Source organism: Mandrillus leucophaeus, unplaced genomic scaffold (assembly GCF_000951045.1).
Source record: "Mandrillus leucophaeus isolate KB7577 unplaced genomic scaffold, Mleu.le_1.0 Scaffold40, whole genome shotgun sequence".
Taxonomy (NCBI): Eukaryota; Metazoa; Chordata; class Mammalia; order Primates; family Cercopithecidae; genus Mandrillus; species Mandrillus leucophaeus.
The window spans coordinates 3,004,131-3,029,136 of record NW_012104254.1 but is presented as its reverse complement, the minus strand read 5'-3'; the positions used below and the strand labels follow the sequence as shown (position 1 = coordinate 3,029,136).

The window sequence follows — 25,006 nt, the reverse complement described above, 5'->3', positions numbered from 1 at the left end:
ATTTTGAGGTACGTTCCATCAATACCGAATTTATTGAGCGTTTTTAGCATGAAGGGCTGTTGAATTTTGTCAAAAGCCTTTTCTGCATCTATTGAGATAATCATGTGGTTCTTATCTTTGGTTCTGTTTATATGCTGGATTATGTTTATTGATTTGTGAATGTTGAACCAGCCTTGCATCCCAGGGATGAAGCCCACTTGATCATGGTGGATAAGCTTTTTGATGTGCTGCTGAATCCGGTTTGCCAGTATTTTATTGAGGATATTTGCATCAATGTTCATCAGGGATATTGGAATATTTTTAAAGACGTGTGTCTTAGAAAGCTCCAAGAGCATTGTGGATAATGGTTCCAAAAAAGACAGAGGAACCAACTGGAGTTTGCCTAAATTGTGAAGAACAAGTTATCTGGCCCTTTCCGTACTCAATAGTTCAAACAATTAAAATTTGCAAAATTCCCCACACTACAAAATCTGCACTAAGAATATATTTCCCATTCTGTGTGGTCTGTCTGTGCATACTACCTATTCAACAGATACTGTCTTCCGTGTGTTGAACACTGGGAATAAAATGATGAGCAACAACAGATATGGTCCTGCCTTCAAGGAGTTCATAGTTTGATATGGGAGATAACATTAGAAGGAATTTCAAAGAAGGGTGTTGAATAGGGTGTCTGGCAAGTCTCAGGTTAAGACTGCCCTGAAGAAGTAACAATTATCACAAAAATATGAAAAACCAAAAAGAGCATTAATCTATTTTTTACATCTGCCAAAGGAGAGGATTCACAAGTAGTAAAAAGAGTATGGACTTAAAGATCCTAGGTTCAGATTTCATTTGCAATGCCCATAAACTAAATAGTCTTGGGGAATGAATTTAATCTGTTTGACAGGATTCTATCTCCTCACACGGTTGTTGTGAGAACTGTGTGAAAGTACTTAGCATACAGTGCCTGACCAAGAGAAGGTATTCAAACAATGTACATTTAATTTCCCACATTCTTCACCCTTCAAAATATTTATTTTCATGAAAATAAATGATTTTTTCCAGTTGTCCTAAATCAAGTGCCAGGGATCTGGTAAAAGTCTTTGGCAGCTGAAAATCTGGCCTATTCTCACAGAATCCTGGACTAAAAACTTAAAAGTCTAATTTACAAGGGAGATTTTTGAGAACATTTTTCAATCTTTCCAGAGTACTTCCAACTTCCATTAATTCTGCTGCCAAACAAAAAGGAAAGTATAAATACTTCAAAAAATAGAGAGAAATGCATAAAGCAGAAAATCTAGGTTTTAAAAAGCATCAAATAATATAGAACTATATAACTGGATGGTGTTTCCTTCTCCTAAAGTCCATTAATAGTATGAATTAAACCAGTATGATAGATGCTCTGGAGGACCAAGAATGGAAAATTAAATGGAATCTAAGTTTTATACACAGGCAAACTGATAAAGGGCAACTGGGGCAGGATACCTACTACCCAATAAATTTAGTAATTTTTAGTCGGGCAACTGGGGCAGGATACCTACTACCCAACAAATTTAGTAATTTTTAGTCATTTAAAATAGCATTAAAGTAGAAAATGTAGATTAGTTTCTGAGAAGGAAAGAAATTAGAATGAGACAAATAATATATGGAATGATACAATTTAATAAGGTTTTCATTCTGTACTCATTTTAATTTTTATTCTTATTTGTATTCTATTCTTTTTGTATTTGTATTCTATTTGTATACATTCTATTTGTATTTCTTATTTGTATTCTTTTCTTTATTTATATATTCATCTGTCTACATTCAGAGCCTGAATATATTTACTTATTGACCAGTAGAATGCATACACTTAAAACTTTAATATTTTGAAACAAGTCAAATTACATAACTATAACATACAGCAGATCACCAATTCACAACCATCTCTACCTTAGTTCATCTTTACATAAGTACTTGAATTCCTTTTAATGTCTCTTTAGGAGTTCATAAACTATATCTAGATCTCTGCTATAATTTTCACAATTAATTGAAGTTATACCAGATAGTAACTTAATACAGTATCTTCTCCCAATTTTCTAGAGTAGCTAATCTCCATGACCATTTCAAAACAGCTATTCATAATTCATAAACTATCTTTATTCTTTGGCCCTTCAACTAACTGATTTGTACACAGATAATAAATCCAACAGGTAATATTGTAAAGTAATATTGTAAGAAAAAAGTTTTAAGACAATTAAGTAGTTGCTATCCACTGGAAATAAAAGTAGACTTATAAGGTTTTATTTTTTAAATAAAACTTTATATAACCTTAAGGTTATATTTTTTAAATAACCTTAAACGCTGACACCAACATTAAGAGGCAGTGTAAAATTCGTGGTTCAATACAAATCATCTTGCATTCTGGCTTGGCTCAGGTGCCTGCTATCCCTATGCCCCTGAGTCGTAGCCCATTTGTGTTGCTAAGGAATATCTGAGGCTGGTAATTTATTGGGGGCGGGGGAGCGGGGGGAAAGAAGTTTATTTGGCTCACAGTTGTGCAGGCTGTACTAGAAGCATGGTGCCAGCCTCTGCTTGGCTACTGGTAAGGGCCTCAGACCACTCATGGCAGAAAGCAAAGGGGAGATGCTGTGTGCAGAGATCACACAGCAAGAGAGAGGAAGCAAAGAAGAAAGAGAGGGAGGATACCAGGCTCTTTTAAACCATCAGCTTCCAGAGGGGGATAAATAGAGCAAGAACTCATTACTGCAAGGACAACACCAAGACATTCATGAGAGATCCGCTCCATGACTCAAACACCTCCAGCAATGGGGATCAAATTTCAACATGAGATTTGCAGGGGTCAAACAAACCACATATAGCACCATTTCTAAGTCATTTAGGATTTTTAGAAACTCAGCATACTATATTTAATGAAAATCATCATATAATCAGAATATCGCTCCCTTGACGCACACACATCCACATCCAAAGCTATAGCTCTCCTGATACAATTATGTTCTCCATAACAATAGTGACTGTGTGTGTCTAATGCATAAAATGAGTTTGTATGAGAAATAGCAACTCTAAAAATAAAAGGCCTAGCTTAACAAGTAGCAAAATTTCCAAACTTGGGTTCCAAGTGGAACGATTCCAATTCAATTAAACAGCTATTTTTATTTAGTGCCCCCAATGTCTATGTGAGTGGGAGCGTATCTCAGGCTGAGGAAAAGCTCAAGAAGGCTGGGAGATGAGAAGACTTTGTATATGCAAAGCACAGAAAACGCTAGTATTGTTACTTTTAAAATGTGTGGTGGGGGAGGTGGCAGTGGCCATAGTTGTGGTGCAGATGCCAGGCATAACTAGGAGCAAAATTACACAGGGCTTTGCAGGCCTTATTAGTACATTTGGACCTCATTCCAAGAACACTAAAGAGTCATTAAAAGGTCTAAGCAATGGTGTGGCATGATTCATTTTCCGTTTTTTTTTTTTTTTTTTTTTTTTTTTTGAGATGGAGTTTCACTCCTGTTGCCCAGCCTGGATGGAGTGCAATGGCGCAATCTCTGCTCACTGCAACCTCCGCCTCCTGGGTTCAAGGAATTCTCCTACCTCAGACTCCTGAGTAGCTAGGATTACAGGCATGCACCACCATGCCTGGCTAATTTTGTATTTTTAGTAGAGACGGTGTTTCTCCACGTTGGTCAGGCTGGTCTCAAACTCCTGACCTCAGGTGATCCGCCCACCTCGGCCTCCCAAAGTGCTGGGATTACAGGCTTGAGCCACTGCGCCCGGCCCCTCATTTTCCATTTTTCAAAAACTCAGGCTGCAGCACACAGAACATATAGCAAGTGCACAAGGTGGGAGACAAAGAAACCAGTTAAGAGACAGCTTTGGTGATCTGAAATGATGGAGGCCAAAATTAGAAGGCAGTACAACAGAAATTAAGAGTAAATCCTCTGAAGTCATTTACTTACATTTAAATCCCTGTTTTCCACTTACCAGGTATACAACTTTAAACAAGTTGCTTCCTGCTATAGTTTGAATGCTACAAAAACATGTGTTGAAAACCTATGCTAAACTGTTGCATTGGAAGCTGGAACCTAATGGAGATGTTTAGGTCATGAGGGTGAAGCCCTCATGAATGGATTAATGCTCATTATAAAAGAGCTTGAGGTTGCAACTTCTATCTCTTGCTCATTCTTGCCCTCTCTTACCCTTCTGCCTTTGGCATGGGATGACAAAGCACAAAGGCCCTCACCAGATGATAGCATCATGCCTTTGGATTTCCCAGCTTCTAGAACTGTGAGTCAAATAAATTTTTCTTCATCATGTTACCCAGTCTGTGGTATTATGTTATAGTAGCTCAAACGGACTTAAATACATATTCTCTCTACAACTCAGCTTTCTCTTCTATATGTCCAAAGATAAAAATCTTCACAGGATTCTTGCCAAAGTACAAATAAAATAACATATATATACAGCAGTTAGCATGTTGCCTGGCACAGAATAAGAATGCAAATGTTTATCATCATTATTAATGCGATGTGAATAGAGAAATGAGAATATAACTAGAAGATGTTTAGGAGACAAAAATTGACAGTTTGAATAAAGGAAAAAGAGATGAGTTTACAGCTTCTGGCTTAGAGAGTAACTATTTGATTAGATGAGAAACATAAACGGTTTGAATGTTCTGAAGGTTTGAAGCAAAGTATAGTATTCATTCTTGAATATATGGATTGTGAGAGACAGGCCAGTAGGCAGGCAAATATATAGCTCTAAAGTAAAGGAAACAGATCAAAGCTGGAGATCTGAGATTCAGAGAGACAGATGGTAAGTCCATTGGTGTTGAGAAGAATGCCTAGAGAAAGAATATGCAGAATGAAGAAATGATGATACTAGGTCGAACTTAAGGAACACCAACACTTAAAGGAGGTTAAGAGCAAGAGGCCAGAGAAATAAAAGAATAGTAGTGTGATATGTGAAAAGCCAAAAGAAAAAAAGCGTCTCAAAGAAAGAGTATTCAACAATGTCAATACTGCCAAGCAGTGAAACAAGAACTGAGTTTTCACTGGATTTGGCAACAAAGTATTTATTCACACAATATGCATCAAGCATTGTGCTAGACCCTTGAGATTCAGAGGTGAATAAGAAAAATAAGACCCTTGCACAAACAGACACTATGTTGTGAAAACAGTAAACTAGCAAACAAATCAAATACACATTGTGATAGGGATGGTGAGTAGAGAGTGACATGATAGAGAGTAAAAGGCAGAGGCCAGCTTTAGATGGGGAGTTTGGGAAGGCATCTTTCTGAGGAGGGAAAATTTAAGCTGAAATCTGAGGCAGGAAAGGGCATGGTCAGAGAACTGAAAGGAGTTCCATATGGCCACAGCACAATGATGGAGGGAAGATGGAGAGACAGAAGCTAGACCATGTTTGTAGATCATGCTCAGGACATAGAAGAGTTTAGATGATGACCCATTGAGCAATTGTAAGCAAGGAAGCTAAGATCACTCTAGCTAATGGTACTTAATAGTTTGGCTTTCCTCATTTATACTAGTCTTAATAATCAAAATAGGACATTTTACAACTGTTTCAACCATTAACTGTTTATTATTATAATAATGAAAGTAAGCTTTTGTGTCTAAAAGGATACTATATGGTTACAAACATGTTACCTATTGCATTAATTTTACTAATCCTCTTTTAACCTTCCTCCATATTTCTTTCAAAGGTATTTGTCATACTATCCGTTTGAGTCTATCAAATTTCTCTGAGGTACTCACTCATTTTCAAGCAATGTATATCAGAATTTGAACGTTTTGTAACAACATGACTAAGCAAGATGTTACTAAACTACATATGGGTAAGTAACATACAAAAAACCTGATGCAATTATTTTTAAAAAGATTATATTCTATAGAGTTTCAGTTTCCTATTTCCTTAATCTATGCATTTATACACATACATACAATAAAGAAAAGCTGAAGCAAAAAACATTGGCTTGAATCTGAGCAGCTGAATTACATGTTCACATTATTTTTAAATTTCCTTATCTGCAAGAGGAAAAACTTACGGTCCTTGCATATTTTAAAGACGTTAATAAGAACCAACGCCACTATTATCAGGTAGTGTGCTAGGCACATTACATTATTTTTAATTATCCTAATACCTTTCAAAAATAAACATAATTCTTCCCATTTTACAGGTGAAAAAATAATCTCAGTGAGTTTAGGTGACTTGTCCAAGACTACAGACCTGAAATTTAAGCCCAATACAGTAGGCTCAAAAACTCTGGTTACTATACCAAGATGTCCCAGACTGTTAACAGATTGAGTTAAAAAAAAAAAAATTGTCACATATGAGATATTAAATCATAAAAATAGATTTTCAAATGATAAAAATGTTTTGTTCAGTTTTTAATAAACTGTGTGCAACTTAGAAACATTAGCCAGACACACCATTCTTATACAGGTATATTTTTCCCTTCAGCATAGTAACTTGATTTCCATTTTTTTTTTTAATACTGGAGAAGAGAGATAAAAGGAGGCCATAACAGATAAGCACACTGTATTAAAGGTCCAAGAATTAGCACTGAGATACATTTTTTCCAGTTAATCCTTAATACAAATATTAAATCCAATTAACTACCAGCAACCCACATCCTACTCTCACAAAACTTGTTTCTCAAAGTTAAAAATTACAAATGCCTGGCCTAAGACGTTCCTGAATCAGAAAAACCTAACTTCTGATTAAAACCTCTAAATGTCACTATTTCTCTTAACTAGAAAGGAAACAAGTCTGAATAAAAGTATCATAATTTGCTCGAAGAAGAATCTACAGATTTATTGTACTGTTAGCTATTCCTCCTAAGATTTTTCAGGCAGCCAAGTCACCCACCAAGATACTGTTTGAAGAAGACTAGATATTTAGCAAAATGAAACTGATGCCAGATTATTTTTATTTTCCTTAATAAAATACAAACAAGAGCACAAAATTCACTTATATATCATCATTTTACATGTATAAATAATGTTCGGAATTCAAGTACAGTCAAGTGCAGAAATATTTCCTATATGCTAATGTGTAAATATAAACTAATTATATACATCATGTGCCTTTGGCCCAGTTGTAAAATAAAAGACATCAAAAAGAAACACTGCACTTCACTGTTTCATTGCATTCTCACTGAGAATTCGTACCAGTGCCTATGTAGTTATGGTTCTACCTAACTGTTCCATTGCATTCTTATTGAGAATTCGTACCAGTGCCTATGTAGTAACAATAGCAAGTTTCATACCACTTAATGTAAACGCCTAAATAGACATTTCCCCCAGTTGTAAATATCTCAGGAGCTAAAATTCTATCAATTTTTAATAATGAAGCAGTCAAAATCTTAACCAAGTTTCATTCCTTAAAACAAACACAATTAGAGAACTTACTCTTAACCAAAGTTCTTCCTATGTCAAAATGGATATTTACAGGTTATACATACAGAAAACAAGAAGGCAATCATGTTTGTTTACTTTTAGAATGGATAAAAAATATCTAAAACCTGTCTCAATAGCACGGGTCTTTGTACATTCAAAAGGATCTTACTTCACTGATATCACTTGCTTTTAATTTTAATACCCAGTATATATAACTTTGAGATGTTCAAATAGCTAGGCAATCTGAATTCAAATGATACACAAGCATACCCTTAGAGGGGCAAAAAAAGAAAGTGCCACCGAAAAAGCAATAACTGACATCAACAAGACTATAAATATGCAGTTGAAGGCACGTGGAAGCATTTACTACTCTGCCGTCAAAGATTCTCCACTTAGTTCAGGATCAGGAATAGAATCAGCTCCGGGAACTGTGGAGTTGGCTTCAATCACTGAGGCTTCCTCATTCTCAGTCTCTTGTTTCTCCTCTGGTTCCTCTGAGTCAGATGCTTTTTCAATCCCTTCGTGTGTCTGTTCTGTAGCTGGCATTTTGTCATCTGTCTGCTCTGTACTATTATCAAGAACATCTTGTTCTAAAGATTCTGAAAAGATAAAGATTCAAAACTTTAGGAATACCTGAATGTTAAAACTGCTAAATAAGGCAAGCAAAAAATAAATACACACACACACACGCACAGAAACCATACAATTGTCTAACATTATCCTTAAAGTCTTTTAAAATAAGTACATAACTCCCTTTACAGTTAGTATGGTAGAAGAAAAAAAGTAATTCAGAGGAAATAAACCCATAATTATACTTTTTCTAATGTCCCATATTTTCATACAAAATAAGTTACTAAAGACACATCTGAAAGTTGAATGTCCAAAAATCATAGTCCCAACAGAATTATGTGCTATAATACAATAGTTCAGCAAACAATGCAAATATATTAATGTCCAGATTACATTTCCTGAAGAAACTGTTTCCCTTGTGTCCAGGCAACCCTGTAAGCAATGTGTAAATGTATACTTTGTGGGTGGGTGGGTGTGGGTGGGTGTGGGTGGATGGTGCTTTCAGAAGAGAGATAAAAGGAGGCCATAACAGATAAGCACACTGTATTAAAGGTCCAAGAATTAGCACTGAGATACATTTTTTCCAGTTAATCCTTAATACAAATATTAAATCCAATTAACTACCAGCAACCCACATCCTACTCTCACAAAACTTGTTTCTCAAAGTTAAAAATTACAAATGCCTGGCCTAAGACGTTCCTGAATCAGAAAAACCTAACTTCTGATTAAAACCTCTAAATGTCACTATTTCTCTTAACTAGAAAGGAAACAAGTCTGAATAAAAGTATCATAATTTGCTCTAAGAAGAATCTACAGATTTATTGTATTGTTAGCTATTCCTCCTAAGATTTTTCAGGCAGCCAAGTCACCCACCAAGATACTGTTTGAAGAAGACTAGATATTTAGCAAAATGAAACTGATGCCAGATTATTTTTATTTTCCTTAATAAAATACAAACAAGAGCACAAAATTCACTTATATATCATCATTTTACATGTATAAATAATGTTCGGAATTCAAGTACAGTCAAGTGCAGAAATATTTCCTATATGCTAATGTGTAAATATAAACTAATTATATACATCATGTGCCTTTGGCCCAGTTGTAAAATAAAAGACATCAAAAAGAAACACTGCACTTCACTGTTTCATTGCATTCTCACTGAGAATTCGTACCAGTGCCTATGTAGTTATGGTTCTACCTAACTGTTCCATTGCATTCTTATTGAGAATTCGTACCAGTGCCTATGTAGTAACAATAGCAAGTTTCATACCACTTAATGTAAACGCCTAAATAGACATTTCCCCCAGTTGTAAATATCTCAGGAGCTAAAATTCTATCAATTTTTAATAATGAAGCAGTCAAAATCTTAACCAAGTTTCATTCCTTAAAACAAACACAATTAGAGAACTTACTCTTAACCAAAGTTCTTCCTATGTCAAAATGGATATTTACAGGTTATACATACAGAAAACAAGAAGGCAATCATGTTTGTTTACTTTTAGAATGGATAAAAAATATCTAAAACCTGTCTCAATAGCACGGGTCTTTGTACATTCAAAAGGATCTTACTTCACTGATATCACTTGCTTTTAATTTTAATACCCAGTATATATAACTTTGAGATGTTCAAATAGCTAGGCAATCTGAATTCAAATGATACACAAGCATACCCTTAGAGGGGCAAAAAAAGAAAGTGCCACCGAAAAAGCAATAACTGACATCAACAAGACTATAAATATGCAGTTGAAGGCACGTGGAAGCATTTACTACTCTGCCGTCAAAGATTCTCCACTTAGTTCAGGATCAGGAATAGAATCAGCTCCGGGAACTGTGGAGTTGGCTTCAATCACTGAGGCTTCCTCATTCTCAGTCTCTTGTTTCTCCTCTGGTTCCTCTGAGTCAGATGCTTTTTCAATCCCTTCGTGTGTCTGTTCTGTAGCTGGCATTTTGTCATCTGTCTGCTCTGTACTATTATCAAGAACATCTTGTTCTAAAGATTCTGAAAAGATAAAGATTCAAAACTTTAGGAATACCTGAATGTTAAAACTGCTAAATAAGGCAAGCAAAAAATAAATACACACACACACACACGCACAGAAACCATACAATTGTCTAACATTATCCTTAAAGTCTTTTAAAATAAGTACATAACTCCCTTTACAGTTAGTATGGTAGAAGAAAAAAAGTAATTCAGAGGAAATAAACCCATAATTATACTTTTTCTAATGTCCCATATTTTCATACAAAATAAGTTACTAAAGACACATCTGAAAGTTGAATGTCCAAAAATCATAGTCCCAACAGAATTATGTGCTATAATACAATAGTTCAGCAAACAATGCAAATGTATTAATGTCCAGATTACATTTCCTGAAGAAACTGTTTCCCTTGTGTCCAGGCAACCCTGTAAGCAATGTGTAAATGTATACTTTGTGGGTGGGTGGGTGTGGGTGGGTGTGGGTGGATGGTGCTTTCCTACACTGATATATATCTCTATTATCCAAAAACCGGGAAGTCAGGTTTCTATCTTTTCCAAAGGCATGGCTAGTCTCTCCTCATCCCTCTGCAAGATAAGTCCTCTATATTTAACCTCTGGGTCAGAATGTACTATATACCTAGCATGTGAGGGAGAGAAAGAGAAGGGTCTTTTAATCCCATCTCCATAGCAGAAGTTAAGTAAGGGTACTAGTCCCTACTGAAAATTTACTCCTTTTAAACTCTCTTTTTAAGTATTACTTAATTCAAATCCCTTAATAATAATATAACAATTGTATTGAATAAACTGCCTTTAATTCTTTAAAATTTAAAGAACAGGATGGGGGAGGGAATGACTGAAGCAGACAGTTATTGGGCTACCCAATTTCTATGTTAAAGATAAAAATTTAGCTTTAAGGTATTTATTTGTTTATGTAAAAAACAGCAATTAACATTTTTGCTAGGAGAAATATGGCTAAACCATATCAGTTCAGGAAAAAAGCAGATATTTCTACTCTTATAGATGATTCCTTAAGATATACTACAAATGTGGCCGGGCGCGGTGGCTCAAGCCTGTAATCCCAGCACTTTGGGAGGCTGAGACGGGCGGATCACAAGGTCAGGAGATCGAGACCATCCTGGCTAACACGGTGAAACCCCGTCTCTACTAAAAAAATACAAAAAACTAGCCGGGCGAGGTGGCGGGCGCCTGTGGTCCCAGCTACTCCGGAGGCTGAGGCAGGAGAATGGCGGGAACCCGGGAGGCGGAGCTTGCAGTGAGCTGAGATCCGGCCACTGCACTCCAGCCTGGGCGACAGAGCCAGACTCAGTCTCAAAAAAAAAAGATATACTACAAATGTTACTAATTCAAAAACTCTGGAGGGAAGGCCAGCCTTAGCAAAAAGTTCTAATTAAGTTCCTTGTATAATAAAGGTCAGTTTTGCTAAATAAATAGAATTGTTTTGCAAAGAAATTATGTGTTATATGCACACATGTTAATATGGAAGTCTTAGAAATCCATGGTTTTACCATACCAGTTTTAACAAACACAAATTATCTATAGCTCACATACTCTATGCCAAGACTTTTAAAATACTTAAAAATAATTATTTCTTTAAAGAGATATCTTGGACTCTGGCTTATATAATTAGTTATAACCACCTTCCTCCTTTTGATACGTAGAATAAAGGCCCAAATTCTATAGTTTTACTATATGAAAACTTCCTATGCTCACAAAAAGTAAGGAATGTCCATAAATTAATTTGTGCCAAATTTCATTTTTTAAAATCTTATTTGTATCTTAATATGGAACTTAAAATAGCATTGCTACACACTTGGAATCTTATAAAAATCCAAGTTAGAAAAGCAGTAAGTCACTCGAATTTTGTTATTTCAATGCTCCAGAGCAGAAAGGAAAAGCAGAAGGGGCAAATGAAACTCCAGGCATGTACAAATCATTTCTGCTACAAGGGCAAACAAGTTATCCGTGGAAAACTTCAGGAGTCACCAATCATTTGTAATTCTACCCTCACAGAATGTATCCAAGACAGAATTTTAAGCATCATGGTTTTCCACAACTCTCTAGCCACAGAGCAGTATTTACTTGGCAAGAACTTCACAATTGCTTATAGTTTAGTAAGCCTTCTGAAACAAACCAATAAAGCCACAAGAAATGAAAAAACAAAAAGCTCAGAATCCAGGATGTAACTCACCAATAAACATGTTTAAGTGGAAACAGGCCCACATAGTTTGTCATATTCTATCTGACAGACTGCCTCAATACTGTACTGAAATAGGAGAGGTATCAAAATTCAAGGCTTGTCATATTAAAGTTTTGTGATGTTACTATTTTCAAAAATAGACTTTACTTGTCAAAGCCAATTTAACGTACAAATTCTGGGGCCATAAAGAAGTGGTTAATACAAGGAGGAGAACTACAATACTGAAATTTTTAAATGTCTGCAATACAAGAATTCATAGAAATACCATGTGCTATCATAATCAGAAAACAACAAGATACACAAAGTTTTCCAGTCACTATTGTATTTCAGAGAATATGTGGAAGACTACAAAATTGGTGAAATGTGTGGAAATTGAAAATAATCAAAGAGCCTATTAATGATTAAGTTTCTTCTCCTGGGTTAATTTGCAGAAAAGCAATTTTTTAACGGCAGTAACACTACAAAAAATTGGTATGTGATATGACACCTACGATGTAGACATCAGGTAGTCTAAATAAGATAGGTAATTGATGTTTGGATGCCAATGCCATTTTGTAAGAAGTCATCAAACAAGATCTAAATAATTAAGTGTAAATGATTAACAGAGAATTACATATAAATTTAATAACCACAGAGCTTTATAAGATTACTTAATGTGTTACAAACATACTTTTTTCATTTTTATGGAAGTTCATCATTTGCCCATTCTAACAAAAACAGCAAATTTTTTCTGTGAATTTGTAGTTTAAAAGAGCTTGGTGGAATAAAATATATTTCAGAAGATGGTAATATTTGGGCATAAAATACTATGAGAGAAACCAGGCTTTGTGTTCACATTAATTAAACAACCCTACTCTTCCCTTTATGGCCCACTCAGATATGAAACAATTACCTGAATGACCTAATTCCATCTGTAAGAAAAATTTTAAACTCAACTCTGGCATCTATAATGCCAAGAAAACAATATACCACAATGTGATAAAACAAAAAATGATCCATGCAATTTCTTTCCCCACTCCTGCCATCAACCCATCGCAACCTCAATGTTCTTGGGAGATTATTATTATTATTATTATTATTATTATTTTACCAAATAGTAACAATTGGCTTCCGGTTGTTTGAACAAAGTCTCAACTCAGCTAGAAATCTGAAACTCATAAAACAGTGTAATTATATAATGAATATCACTGCCTCACCTATAAACTACACACATGCAAAAACATATAAAGAATATCATGTTTACGTTTTTACTCTAGTTCTTGAAAAAATAATTTTTTAAGAAAATTAAATAATAGTCTAGCAAAACAACTTCATATATTTTTGCCTTGCTAACACATCAGTGCCCACTATATATGTAAGCTACAAACTTACCTAAAGGAACTGTGTTAAATTAAAATTGACAACATGTCTTTGAACTCACAAGTTTTAAACAAGGCACTTTTTACAAGATTTTCCTGCCTTAAGGAAAATGGTTAACTTATATTTAAGAAATAAAGGTATAAATTTCACCCCAACTCAACTCAATAACTCAGTAAATAAAATTCAATTAAATTATAACCACTCATAATAGCTAGTATTCATCAACAACCAGAATACCATTTAATTATTTACCACTTCTGAACAAATCAATTAGACAAGTTAAGAGTTTAATTTTTTTTTTTTTTTTTTTTTTTTTTTTTGAGACAGAGTCTCACTGTGTCGCCCAGGCTAGAGTGCAGTGGCGCAATCTCAGCTCACTGCAACCTCCGCCTCCCGGATTCAGGTGATTCTCCTGCCTCAGCCTCCCATGTAGCTGGGACTATAGGCACGCATCACCACGCCTGGATCATTTTTGTATTTTTCAGTAGAGACAAGGTCTCACAATATTGGCCAAGCTGGTCTCAAACTGACCTCGTGATCCACCTGCCTCGGCCTCCCAAAGTGCTGGGATTACAGGCGTGAGCCACCGTGTCTGGCCAAGAGTTTAATTATTAAGCAATCATCTAAAACTAAACTATTGAGTGAAGGTGTTTTAGAAAAGGGAGTGAGAAGGCCAAAAGATCTCTATATCTAAAACAAACATGCAAAAACATACTGCAAGCAAGTTTACATCTTGAGAAGGCTGCACATAAGTAAATATAAACAAAGGTATAAAAAGATTATTTAATGGATCTGGTAAATACATGGAATTCAACAAAATTTACATTATCAAATAGTTTAATTTCCTGGAGCATCATAACAAAAATACTAAACTTAGAATTTTCCCTCGTTCAGCGCAACCTAATGGTAACAGTATTTTGCATAAAAGAAAGGGAAGGACTTTTAAAATCATATTATCAAGTTAAATTTTACCTTATATAAATTTCACTTGCTATTTTTGATAGTATTGATTAGATGCCATGAGTTTTATTATTAGGAAGTTATTTCCAATTGGACAAAAACTATATTCTACTAAAATAATTGCATGATACCTAGACAAACACAACTGGGCAATACAAACACAAACATTAACAGTAACATTTTTTAAACATGCTAGCCAAAAAAATCACTGCATTAGAATACCAACAATGTAGAAACCTAGTACTCTAATGATTATCACATACCATTAAAAGAATGCTTTTTAAAAAAAGGTAAAACTGATAAACCACTGTAATGTAACTTAGCAAAGATTCAAGTGTTACGGTACTATCCACTTAACCATAAAAGAAACTGAGGAGCCTAAAAGCAGTTCATTCCTTGGCATATTTAGTATGCCCTCAAATAAAAAGACAATCTACATCCATAATTTCTTGTATTTCTCTAATAATCTATTACCAAAGCATCTGGATGGAAAATTCCAGAAAAAAAATACTCTAGGTATTCAGGTGAGAAAATAATGGGAGAAATTTCTTCTAGGTCTCCTCCTTTGTTGAAAACTTTCCAAGATTCTGTATGTTTTCCTAAAGAGTGGTCCAGAAATTTTAACAGCTTTGTGCCTCATCCTAAATGAGAAATCTTCCAAAATCAGAATCCAGGCAAAACTTAACTTCAAAATCCTTACATCACAGATTGAAAAAAATATATTTCTTCTATTAATTCTTGATTGCTCATAAAAATGATTACTGATATTTGTTTAAAGAAAAGTTCGGATGGAAGAAAGTTACCTTTTGGCTCCATCTGTAACTTCAATAACTTCATCTCTACAATTTCTGCTGCTAAGAATGAGCCACTTCAATACTTTTAATAATATAAGAATTAAAGCAGAAAAGTTTTTTTTTCAGACCTCAAGTATCTACATCATTTAGAAATCAGAAGTCTAAAACATTGGCTGTTAGCAAAGAGTAGATGATTGAGATGATATGACCTTCATAGTTCAATATAATCATAAGCCACCGGTGTTCAAAACAAATGCAGCTTCATTTGTTCATCAGATATACTTCTAGTTGTTTACTAAAGGAAGCCAGCTGGGAATTGATAACTGTGTGCCACAGTGTTGAGTTAGAAGTCTTGAGAAAAGTTTCAATCTTCTGGAAAGCCAAAGAAAAAGATGCTCATGGTCACTTTGATGAGTCCAAAGAGAAGTATGAAAGTTATTATTCTAGAAACTACCTTAACAAAATGGAATTCTTGCTTCAGTTTTTAGCATTATGGAGTTATCAAACTCTGCCTCCAGTTTTGTCTTCATGTAATAACATTACCTTATTGGGGTTGGGTTTGAGCAAGTAAGACTTCTTTCCAGGAATTTCAGACAGAAAATGAGACATCTGGGGTATTTCTCCTCCTAGATTAGATAAGAAGGAAAGGTATAGCTAGGTGTTCTTTGCTAACTATCTTGACTTTAGCAGAAGATAAAAAGCATGGGACTCATTATCAAGATTTTCACTGTGTTGGCTGTTTTTTCTTGTCTTGTCTTTTTTGTTTGTTTTTGTTCCAATAATTAGCTTACAGATATTCACTTTAGCTTCTATAAGCAGGGCTAGTTATGGAAAAGACTTCAATTTTTCCTCTAGGCATCTTCTGTATGTAATCCTTTAATTTTCAGTTCCAAGAGGCTGCAATGGCAAGGCAGATGGTTTGCATGTGACAGCATGCACGTCAGAGCACAACTTAAGCAAAAGAAAAAAATGGACATTCTGTTTGGAGTTGATGCTGCAGACTTGGAGAAGATGAATGCATTGATTCAGTGTTGGAAGAAACAGGCCTCTATCATAGCTATCTGTATTCAAATTCACTTCCATATTTGTTAGTAAGCCAAAAGCCAAGCCCAATTCAACACACGCATTTTAGGTTCACTCTTCAAAGTTAAAAAAAATATATAGATACTCAAACCCCATACTAAATTTCTGATATCTGAAAATTCACTGCTTCATATAATATTCTCAATTAAAGCAATTTTTACAGTACTCAATGTTTTTATCAAATACATGTAAATGGTAATTCCTAGAAATTAAAATAATTAATCCTGACTGGTAAATAAATTATGTGAACTAAACTTCTAATATGCATTTTTTCCATATCACACATAGCAACAAAATATTATGGCCTATTTCATAATTTTGGCAATCTTCATAATTCAGAGCTGATTAACAAAGAGCTCCTGGCCAAATATTAACACTGTAGCAAGAAACAGTTGGCAATAGTCTAATCTTCCACCTCATCTTTTCCATTTTTTTTCATGAAACTTCCTCAAGAATTCCTAAAACAGAATTGTAAGATAAATTCCAAAACCCAATAAATTCTGATAAATTCTCTAAAACAAGGTTGATTTTTACATCAAAGGCAATGTTTATCTTCTGAACCTTTATAAATTGTTTCAACGAAATACCAGTCCTATTGATACAGTAATCCAAAAAAAAAGGCAAGGATAACTTTATAATTCCAAAGTTTCCTGCTTTCTGGTAATTTCTACCAATTCATGTGGTAGATACAAACCTATTCTATCAACGTTAATCACAAATTTTGTATTTTATCCTTTGAATAGTTGTTTCATAATTTCAATAATCTGTTTCACTCAGATAAATTGAAAAAAATAACCCATGAAAATATTACTAATCAAATCTCCCAACACTTTTTAGAAAAGGTCACTCCATAAACAGTATTTAACTAGCTGATGCTAGATGCTGCTTATCACAATACAATCTGCATGTTAAAAGTAAAACATATCACACATCACACAGAAGGCTACAGTAACAGAGCAATAGTTGACATATGCATGCAGCAAAATCTGATAAATTAATCCATCTTTATCTAAAAGCATTATGCTTTTATTATTGCTAAACAACACATGTTATTAAGGGGCAAAACTGTTTAACATATTCATACCTTCAGTAAACTGGTTGTCTGATGAAAGCACACTTCCTGATGGCAAGGGACCAACTGAACTTGAACCTTCCACCATCTGCCTCTTCTCAAAACTAAACTCAGGAAGTCTTGGAGCCTGAGGTCTGGTTTTTCTCGCAGGGTTCAAGAAAAAACAGTAGGCACATCGAAAAGCTGCAGAGAATTTTTAAAAAATAAGCAAAACCACAAACCAAACAAAGTTCAAGGACTAATTAGTTAACTCACTTAAGATTATTTTTGCAGATATTCAAAAGAACCTTTTAAAAGTTACTGTGCATGTTATTTAAATAATAATATGGTAGATGCTCTAAACAGAACTAAAGCATACTTCCTAATTATTAGAATTTTAATTTTTAAAATTAAAGGCAGAAAAGGCATAATAGGTTACATAGCAGGCTAACTATATAATAAGTTACACAGCAGGTTGATAGCAGAATAATATTAATGACTTAAAAGAATTTGTGAGATTACATTTCTAGTCACTAGAATCATTAGGTATTTTAAAATCCAGAACCTTGCACATTTACCCATGAAAATGTAGTACATAATATTTTAGAAGCATTTTCAATTTACCACAGTTTTTAACAGTGGCTACATATGAGAATCATTTGCAGAGCTTTAAAAAATATACTGATGCCTGGACGCCATACTCAGTCCATTAAATGAAACTCTTTGTAAATGGGTCCTGGGTATCATAATTATTTTAAGCTCTTCGGGTGATTGTGATGCACAGTGGGGTTTGAGAACAACTGGCCTAGAGGCTGTACATTACACAGGAAAAAACCTGAATTGTCTTCTCTGCTTTGGTCTATGTACTAAAATAAGGATAATATGCCTAACCAATGTATACAAAGACAGTATATAAAATAAAATGACACTGCATAGAAAATGGCATAGAATAAAATATTTAAGTGTAAATTATTTAAATCTCATTGCCCAATAATTCTTACCAATGTATTCAAATTCTTCCTTCAAAGCCATGCCATTATGAGAAAAACATTGTTGGCATATAAGTGCATACCTACACCGTAAGGAAAAATGAACAGACCAATTACAAAAGCAGACAAAGCTCATGACAGAGACTAATTTAGCCATCATGACTAATTTATATTTTAACACAGCTAAATATGCCATAACAAATTATATGAGACTTAGTAAACCACAAACAATATTCATTAAACAAAAGTCAAAATTAACCAAAGCCCAAATTTCAAGCATCTAAAAATATAATTTATACATCAAATTTAAAATAAACTAAGCAACAGTTAAATGAATACGTCTTTACTAAGTTAGCAGAAACATATTTGACAACTGAACACTTAAATTTTGGTGTTTCCCAAAGTATAGTGCTGGGGATGAAAGCCACCAAATCTGTGATAAGGCTGGAAAAGTTGGAACCCTCTTAGAGATTCACAATGAACATTATTAAAACCTGAGAAGTCTTGCAGCAAATAAACATATTTAATTTTGTTTAGTACAACCCAAAGATTAATTTCTATACATGATTCTTATACCTTTCCCAGTTACACTAAACATCTTCCTCATTTTCTATTTATATACTTTCTCAGTTCTCTGTGGATATACTCAACGAATACTTCACTATATCAAATGTCATTCTATTTTGAATAACGTACAATTCATTACATAAACATTAAATTCTGATTCCTTTTTAAAAATAATATTAGGAGAGCTGTCAAACATCTACTACCCTATGAATTTTTTTAAAATCTATACTTTGACAATTGCTCTGTACATATCATATGATCTTCCTAGAGTTATTTTAAGAATTGGAAAAGCATTTTGAGAACTGCTAAGTACTAAATACATGCAAATTCCTCTTAACATTAAAAGTACTACTATCACCAAGTCCAGTACTGATACCTATAAAGCTCCATTTCTTAGAACCTATCAGAGTTGCATTATGTTTTTGCTCTTTAAGTTTAAAAGTTTCAATGAAATAATCTAGTTTCTCTAAAAGTTATAGCAGAGTTAATATTTTTTCAAAATGGATTTAACCCAGACTATGTTGTCAAAACTTCTACTGTCAAATAATTGAATATGTACTCTTTTGCAGGGCTATAAAATATTCCATTATGCTATGAAGTCAGAAAATAGGTGCCACAAAACTGTAGAACACCTAGTGTGTGCACACACACACATCCTGTTTTCACTTTCATTTATCTACCACCCCAGTAAATATTACCTGTTTTGTGGACCATCACCAACCAGATATTCAACAATTCTATCCAAAGCACCTCGTTCTCGGGGGAGAATAGGTCTTGCTAAAGGTGGACCTGGAGGATGAAGACCTATTAAATAAATAAATACATACAAAATTTATATACATGAAATATACATAAAGTTTAATTCCATTATCAAGAACTACCCATGCTTGTTAGAACTTTTAAAAGGTTTTAACAAAATAGCAAAATATTAATTCTTATAAATCTCTGAAAAACATTCCAGTTTTCATTAATAATATGGTACTACAAAAATAAATATAAATATGTGCTATATTAGAACTACCTTTGCTAGTAGATTCTATAGTAGATTCCTACATAACTACTAGCAAATAAAATTATGCTTAGTTCTCTACAAACTGATTTTTTTAAGTGCTCCAACTCTTAAAAGCCTACGTAATAGTAAATCAGGGGACTTCCATTTCAGGCCATAATAGAGTAACAGGAGTCAGATTTAACATCCCACCTAAAACAACTAAAATACTGTGCAAAACATATGAAGTAACAGTTTTAAAGACACTGGATATCAAGCAATGTATGTTATTGTTCCCTGAGAAGACTAAAAACAAAACATGCCCTACAACTGCCCCAGCTTATTGCCTATAGTTTCCACTTGGCAGTGAAAGTAAACCCAGGTGAAGTGTAGCAGGCTCTCATAGTTGACGAGACAAAGCCAGAATTATGAGGAGGTCAAGGCATATCGAGTTCACAAGAAAGGGTACCAAGCAGGAGAGAAGGCACAGAGAAACAACAACAAAGATCTGCAGAGGGTCTACTGGAGAATTCAGCAGAGTACTGACTGGTGTATGCACGTGAGAAAACTATCTGAGGATGGAGGAAAAAGACTACTCAAAAAGGTGAAAAGAAACAGCGTTTATACAGGGCCAAGAATATTGCCCATTTCCAATCAGAGTGGACAAACCTCCTAACACACAGGCCATTAGGTAAAGTATTCAGAAGAGTACTGTATAGGAATTTTTAAAACCCAGCATTCAATAAGGTAAAATTCACAATCTCTGGCATCAGATTAAAAATTACTAGACATGCCAATAAGCAGGAAAATATCACCAATAAGAAAAATCAATCAAAATTGACCCAGAAATCATGAAAATGACTGAATTAGTAGACAAATATTAAGACAATTCTTATGACTATATTTCCTATGTTTGAGAATCTAAAGACTCAGTATGCTAAGTAGACATAAAAAAACTTAAAACAAAATTGAACTTCTACAGATAAAAACTACAATGTCTAGTATAAAAAAATCCACAGATTATGTGTACAACAGTTTAGACACTGTACACAAAAAACTTGTGAACTTTAAGACATAGCAATAGAAACCATACAAAATGATACCCAGGTGCAGTGGCTCATGCCTGTAATTCCAGCACTTTGAGAGGTCGAGGTAGACAGATCACTTGAGCTCAGGTGTTCAAGACCAGCCTTTGAGAGGTCGAGGTAGACAGATCACTTGAGCTCAGGTGTTCAAGACCAGTCTGGGCAATATGAGGAAGCCCCATTTCTACAAAAAAATACAAAAATTAGCTAGGTGTGGTGGCATGCACCTGTAGTCCCAGCTACTCAGGAGGCAGAGGTAGAAGGACTGCTTGAACCCGCGAGGTGGAGGCTGCAGTAAGCCATGATCGTACCACTGCACTCCAGCCTGGGTGACAGCAAGACCACAGAACACTCTCAAGCAGCCTAATACATATATATATATAACTGGAGTCCATCAAGAAGAGGAGAGAAATGAAGAAAAAGACAAAACTATTTAAATAATGCATATTTTCCAAATTTGATTAAATCTATAAACCCACAGATGCAAAAATATCAACAAATCCCAAATACAAGAAACATAATTTTGCTCCAACACAGTGCATGAACAAATTGCTTAAAACCAATAATAAAGAGAAAAATCTTGACCGCGTACGGTGGTTCATGCCTGTAATCCCAGCACTTTGGGAGGCCGAGGTGGGCAGATCACAAGATCAAGAGACAGAAACCATCCTGGCCAACATGGTGAAGCCCCATCTCTACTAATACAAAAATTAGCTGGGCGTGGTGACACGTGCCTGTAGTCCCAGCTACTCAAGAGGCTGAGGCAAGAGAATTGCTTAAACCTGGGAGGTGGAGGGTGCAGTGGGCTGAGATTGTGCCACTACACTCCAGCCTGGGCAACAGAGCGAGACTCTGTCTCAAAAAAAAAAAAAAAAAAAAAGAGAGAGAGAGAGAGAGAGAAAGAAATCTTAAAAACAACCAAAAAAAATACATTCTGTACAGAGAAAAAGATAACAATGACAGCAGACTTCTCATCAGAAAAGACTCAAGTCAGAAAACGATGAAACAGTATGTGTAAAGTTCTGAAAGAAAAAAAACTGTCAAAAATTCTATATCCAGTATGAACATCTTTTTTAAATGAAGACTTTTTCAGATATACAAAACTGAAAGAATTCATCACTAGAAGAACAACAATACAAGAAATGTTAAAAAGAAGTCCTTCAGGCAGAAGGAAAGTGATAGCACATGGAAAGCAAGATCTACACAAAGGAATAAAGAATCTAAAACAGTTATCATGTGGGTAAATATATAAGACTTTTTATTATTTAAATCACCTTAAAAGATAACTGACTGCACTCTATTATGCATTACATGTAATCTAGAGATGATTTAAAGTATATGGAAGGTTATGTATAGATTATATGCAAATACCATGCCATTTCTTTTAAGAGATTTGAGCATCCGTGCATTACAGTATCCACTGGGTGATCCTGGGACCAATCGCCCATGAATATATGTTCTTTCAAGTAAATATAAAACATTTACCAATACATGGCATTCTCAGACATAAAACAAGTATCAACACACATAAGAAGATTCAAATAACACAATGTATGCTTTCTAACAATAGAATTAAATTAGAAATCAGCAGCAGATAAACATCTGAAAAATCTCCAAATATTTGGTGACTAAATAACATACATTTGAATAACCCAAGATTCAAAGAAAAAAGGAAAATTAGAAAGTATTTTGAACTGAATGAAAATGGAAAAAAAAAATCAAAATTTATGATATGCAGCTAAAGCAATACTGAGAAGAAAATTTATAATATTAAACACCTATATTACAAAAGAAGATAGGACTAAAATCCATAATTTCAGCTTCCATATTAAGAAACTATAAAAGAAGAGCAAATGAAACCCAAAGTACAGAATAAAAGAAATAATAAAGATCAGAGAGGAAATTAATACAATAGAAAATACAAAAATAATAAAGAAAAGCTGGTTCTTTGGAAAGATCAATATAATTGTTAACCTCTAGCCAGACTAACCAGGGAAAAAAAGATACAAACTATTAACATCAGAAATGAGAAAAATAGCATAATTCTGGATTGTAAAAACATTAAAAGAATAATTAGGGAATATTATGAGCAACTTAATGCCAATAAATTCTACAGGTTAGATAAAATGGACAAATTCCTTGAAAGACTACCAAACTACTAAAGTTCACTCAAGAAGATAAAAATAATTATTTGTTAAAATTTTGTTAGGAATTTTTGCATCTATGTTCATGTGTGATATTTGTCATAGTTTTTCTTAAAGAAATTGAATTCTTAGTTTAAAAAAAAAGAAAAAAAACCTTTTTCTCTCAGGAAAAAAACAAAACAAAACAAAACCGGCCCAGATGCTTCAACTGGTCAAATCTTTAAAATTAAGGAAACATTTAAATTAAGGAAGAAATAATACCAATTCTACACAAATTGTCCAGAAAATTGAATAGGGAATACTTATTCATAATGTTATGAAATGAAACCGACATAACTCTGATACCAAAACCAGAAAAAGATATGACAAGGAAAAAATAAACAAAAAAAACCCACAGACCAATATTCCTAATGAGTACTGATATAAACATTTTTAACAAAATATTAGCAAATCAAAGCCAACAATATGCATATAAGATAATTCATCATGATCAAGTGAGATTTATTCCAGGAAAGAAAGTTAGTTTAACATTTAAAAATCAATGTAATTCACTATATGAACAGGCATTAAAACAAAGAAACAAAGTCCAATAAAAACATCTCAACAGCTGTAGAAACAGCATTTGAAAAAATCCACAATCTATTACTGATTTAAAAGAAAATCTTCAGCTAACTAAGAACAGATGGGCACTTCAAGCTGATAAGGAGTATTTATTAAAACAAAAAACCCTAGAGCTAACATCATGCTAAACTGTGAAAGAATAATTGCTTTTCCCATAAGATCAACAAAAAGGCAAGGATGTCCACTCCTAGCATGTCTATTAACACTGTACTGAAGGTTATAGCTCATATAATAAGATAAGAAAAATAAATAAAAGAAAACCAGATTGGAAAGGAAGAAGCAGAATTTTCTTTATTCAGACAATGTGGCTATGTAGAAAATACTACATAATCTACAAAAACGTTATACTATCTAGAGCCAATAAATTAGTTTATCAAGGTTATAGGATACAAGAGCAATATAAAAAATCAATTGTATTTCTATATACTAGCAATAACCAATTGGAAATAGTTAATAAAACAATACCATTTACAAATGCATTAAAAATATGAAATAATTAGATGTGAATTTAACCAAAAAATGTGCAAAATCTATACACCAAACAGTACAAAACATTGCTGAAAGAAATTAATGACCTAAATAAGTGAAAAGAAATATACTGTGTTCATGTAATAAATTAGACAATATCATAAGAGACTAATAGTGAGTGGGGAGTGGAGGAATAACACATAAAATTTAGTTAATTTTTATTTTATATAAAAATCATAAAAATAAAGAGTTACACATTCAAACGTTATGAATTGTAACCCTATAACCTCTGAAAACTGAAAGAGAACTATTTGCAGGAGATACTCTGAATTGAAACAACACACAGAAGGCACTGAGAAGACAGTGACAAAATAAAATGTGATGTTTGCCTTTGTAAAACAAGACGGAATGAACATAATAAGGTGGGCAGCAATGGAGGTTTACATGGAGACTTCATAGAAGACTCTGAAACAAAATGGAACCCTATTGGAAGACGCCCTGCAATATAGGGATACAAAGGTTTCAAAATGGCTGTGACAAAATCTTTCAAGTATTCCAGATGGCTTTAGGATAGCAATACATTACACTAAATTCCTATAATTTAAAGGAATAAAAAGGAAATTTGATTTGTAAATAATCACAAACTTAAAGGCTACTACCATCTATAAAAGGGCAACTGATGTCAAAATTATAGCTATTAGTAAATAAAAGTCAGGTTCCAGACCAAGTTCTTAGTATTA

General features: G+C 33.9%; 1 protein-coding gene across 1 annotated transcript in view; it reads right to left on the bottom strand.

Annotated features, from left to right (window-relative positions):
• Window positions 1-8,486: 8,486 nt before the first annotated feature.
• Window positions 8,487-25,006, bottom strand: part of KIAA1715 (KIAA1715 ortholog) — a 94,181-nt gene continuing 77,661 nt past the window's right edge. Inside the window, 4 exon segments of the mRNA XM_011991858.1 lie at window positions 8,487-9,960; window positions 17,438-17,608; window positions 18,406-18,476; window positions 19,659-19,764. Of these exon segments, the coding sequence (XP_011847248.1) occupies window positions 9,728-9,960; window positions 17,438-17,608; window positions 18,406-18,476; window positions 19,659-19,764 (581 nt within the window). The 3' untranslated portion in view covers window positions 8,487-9,727.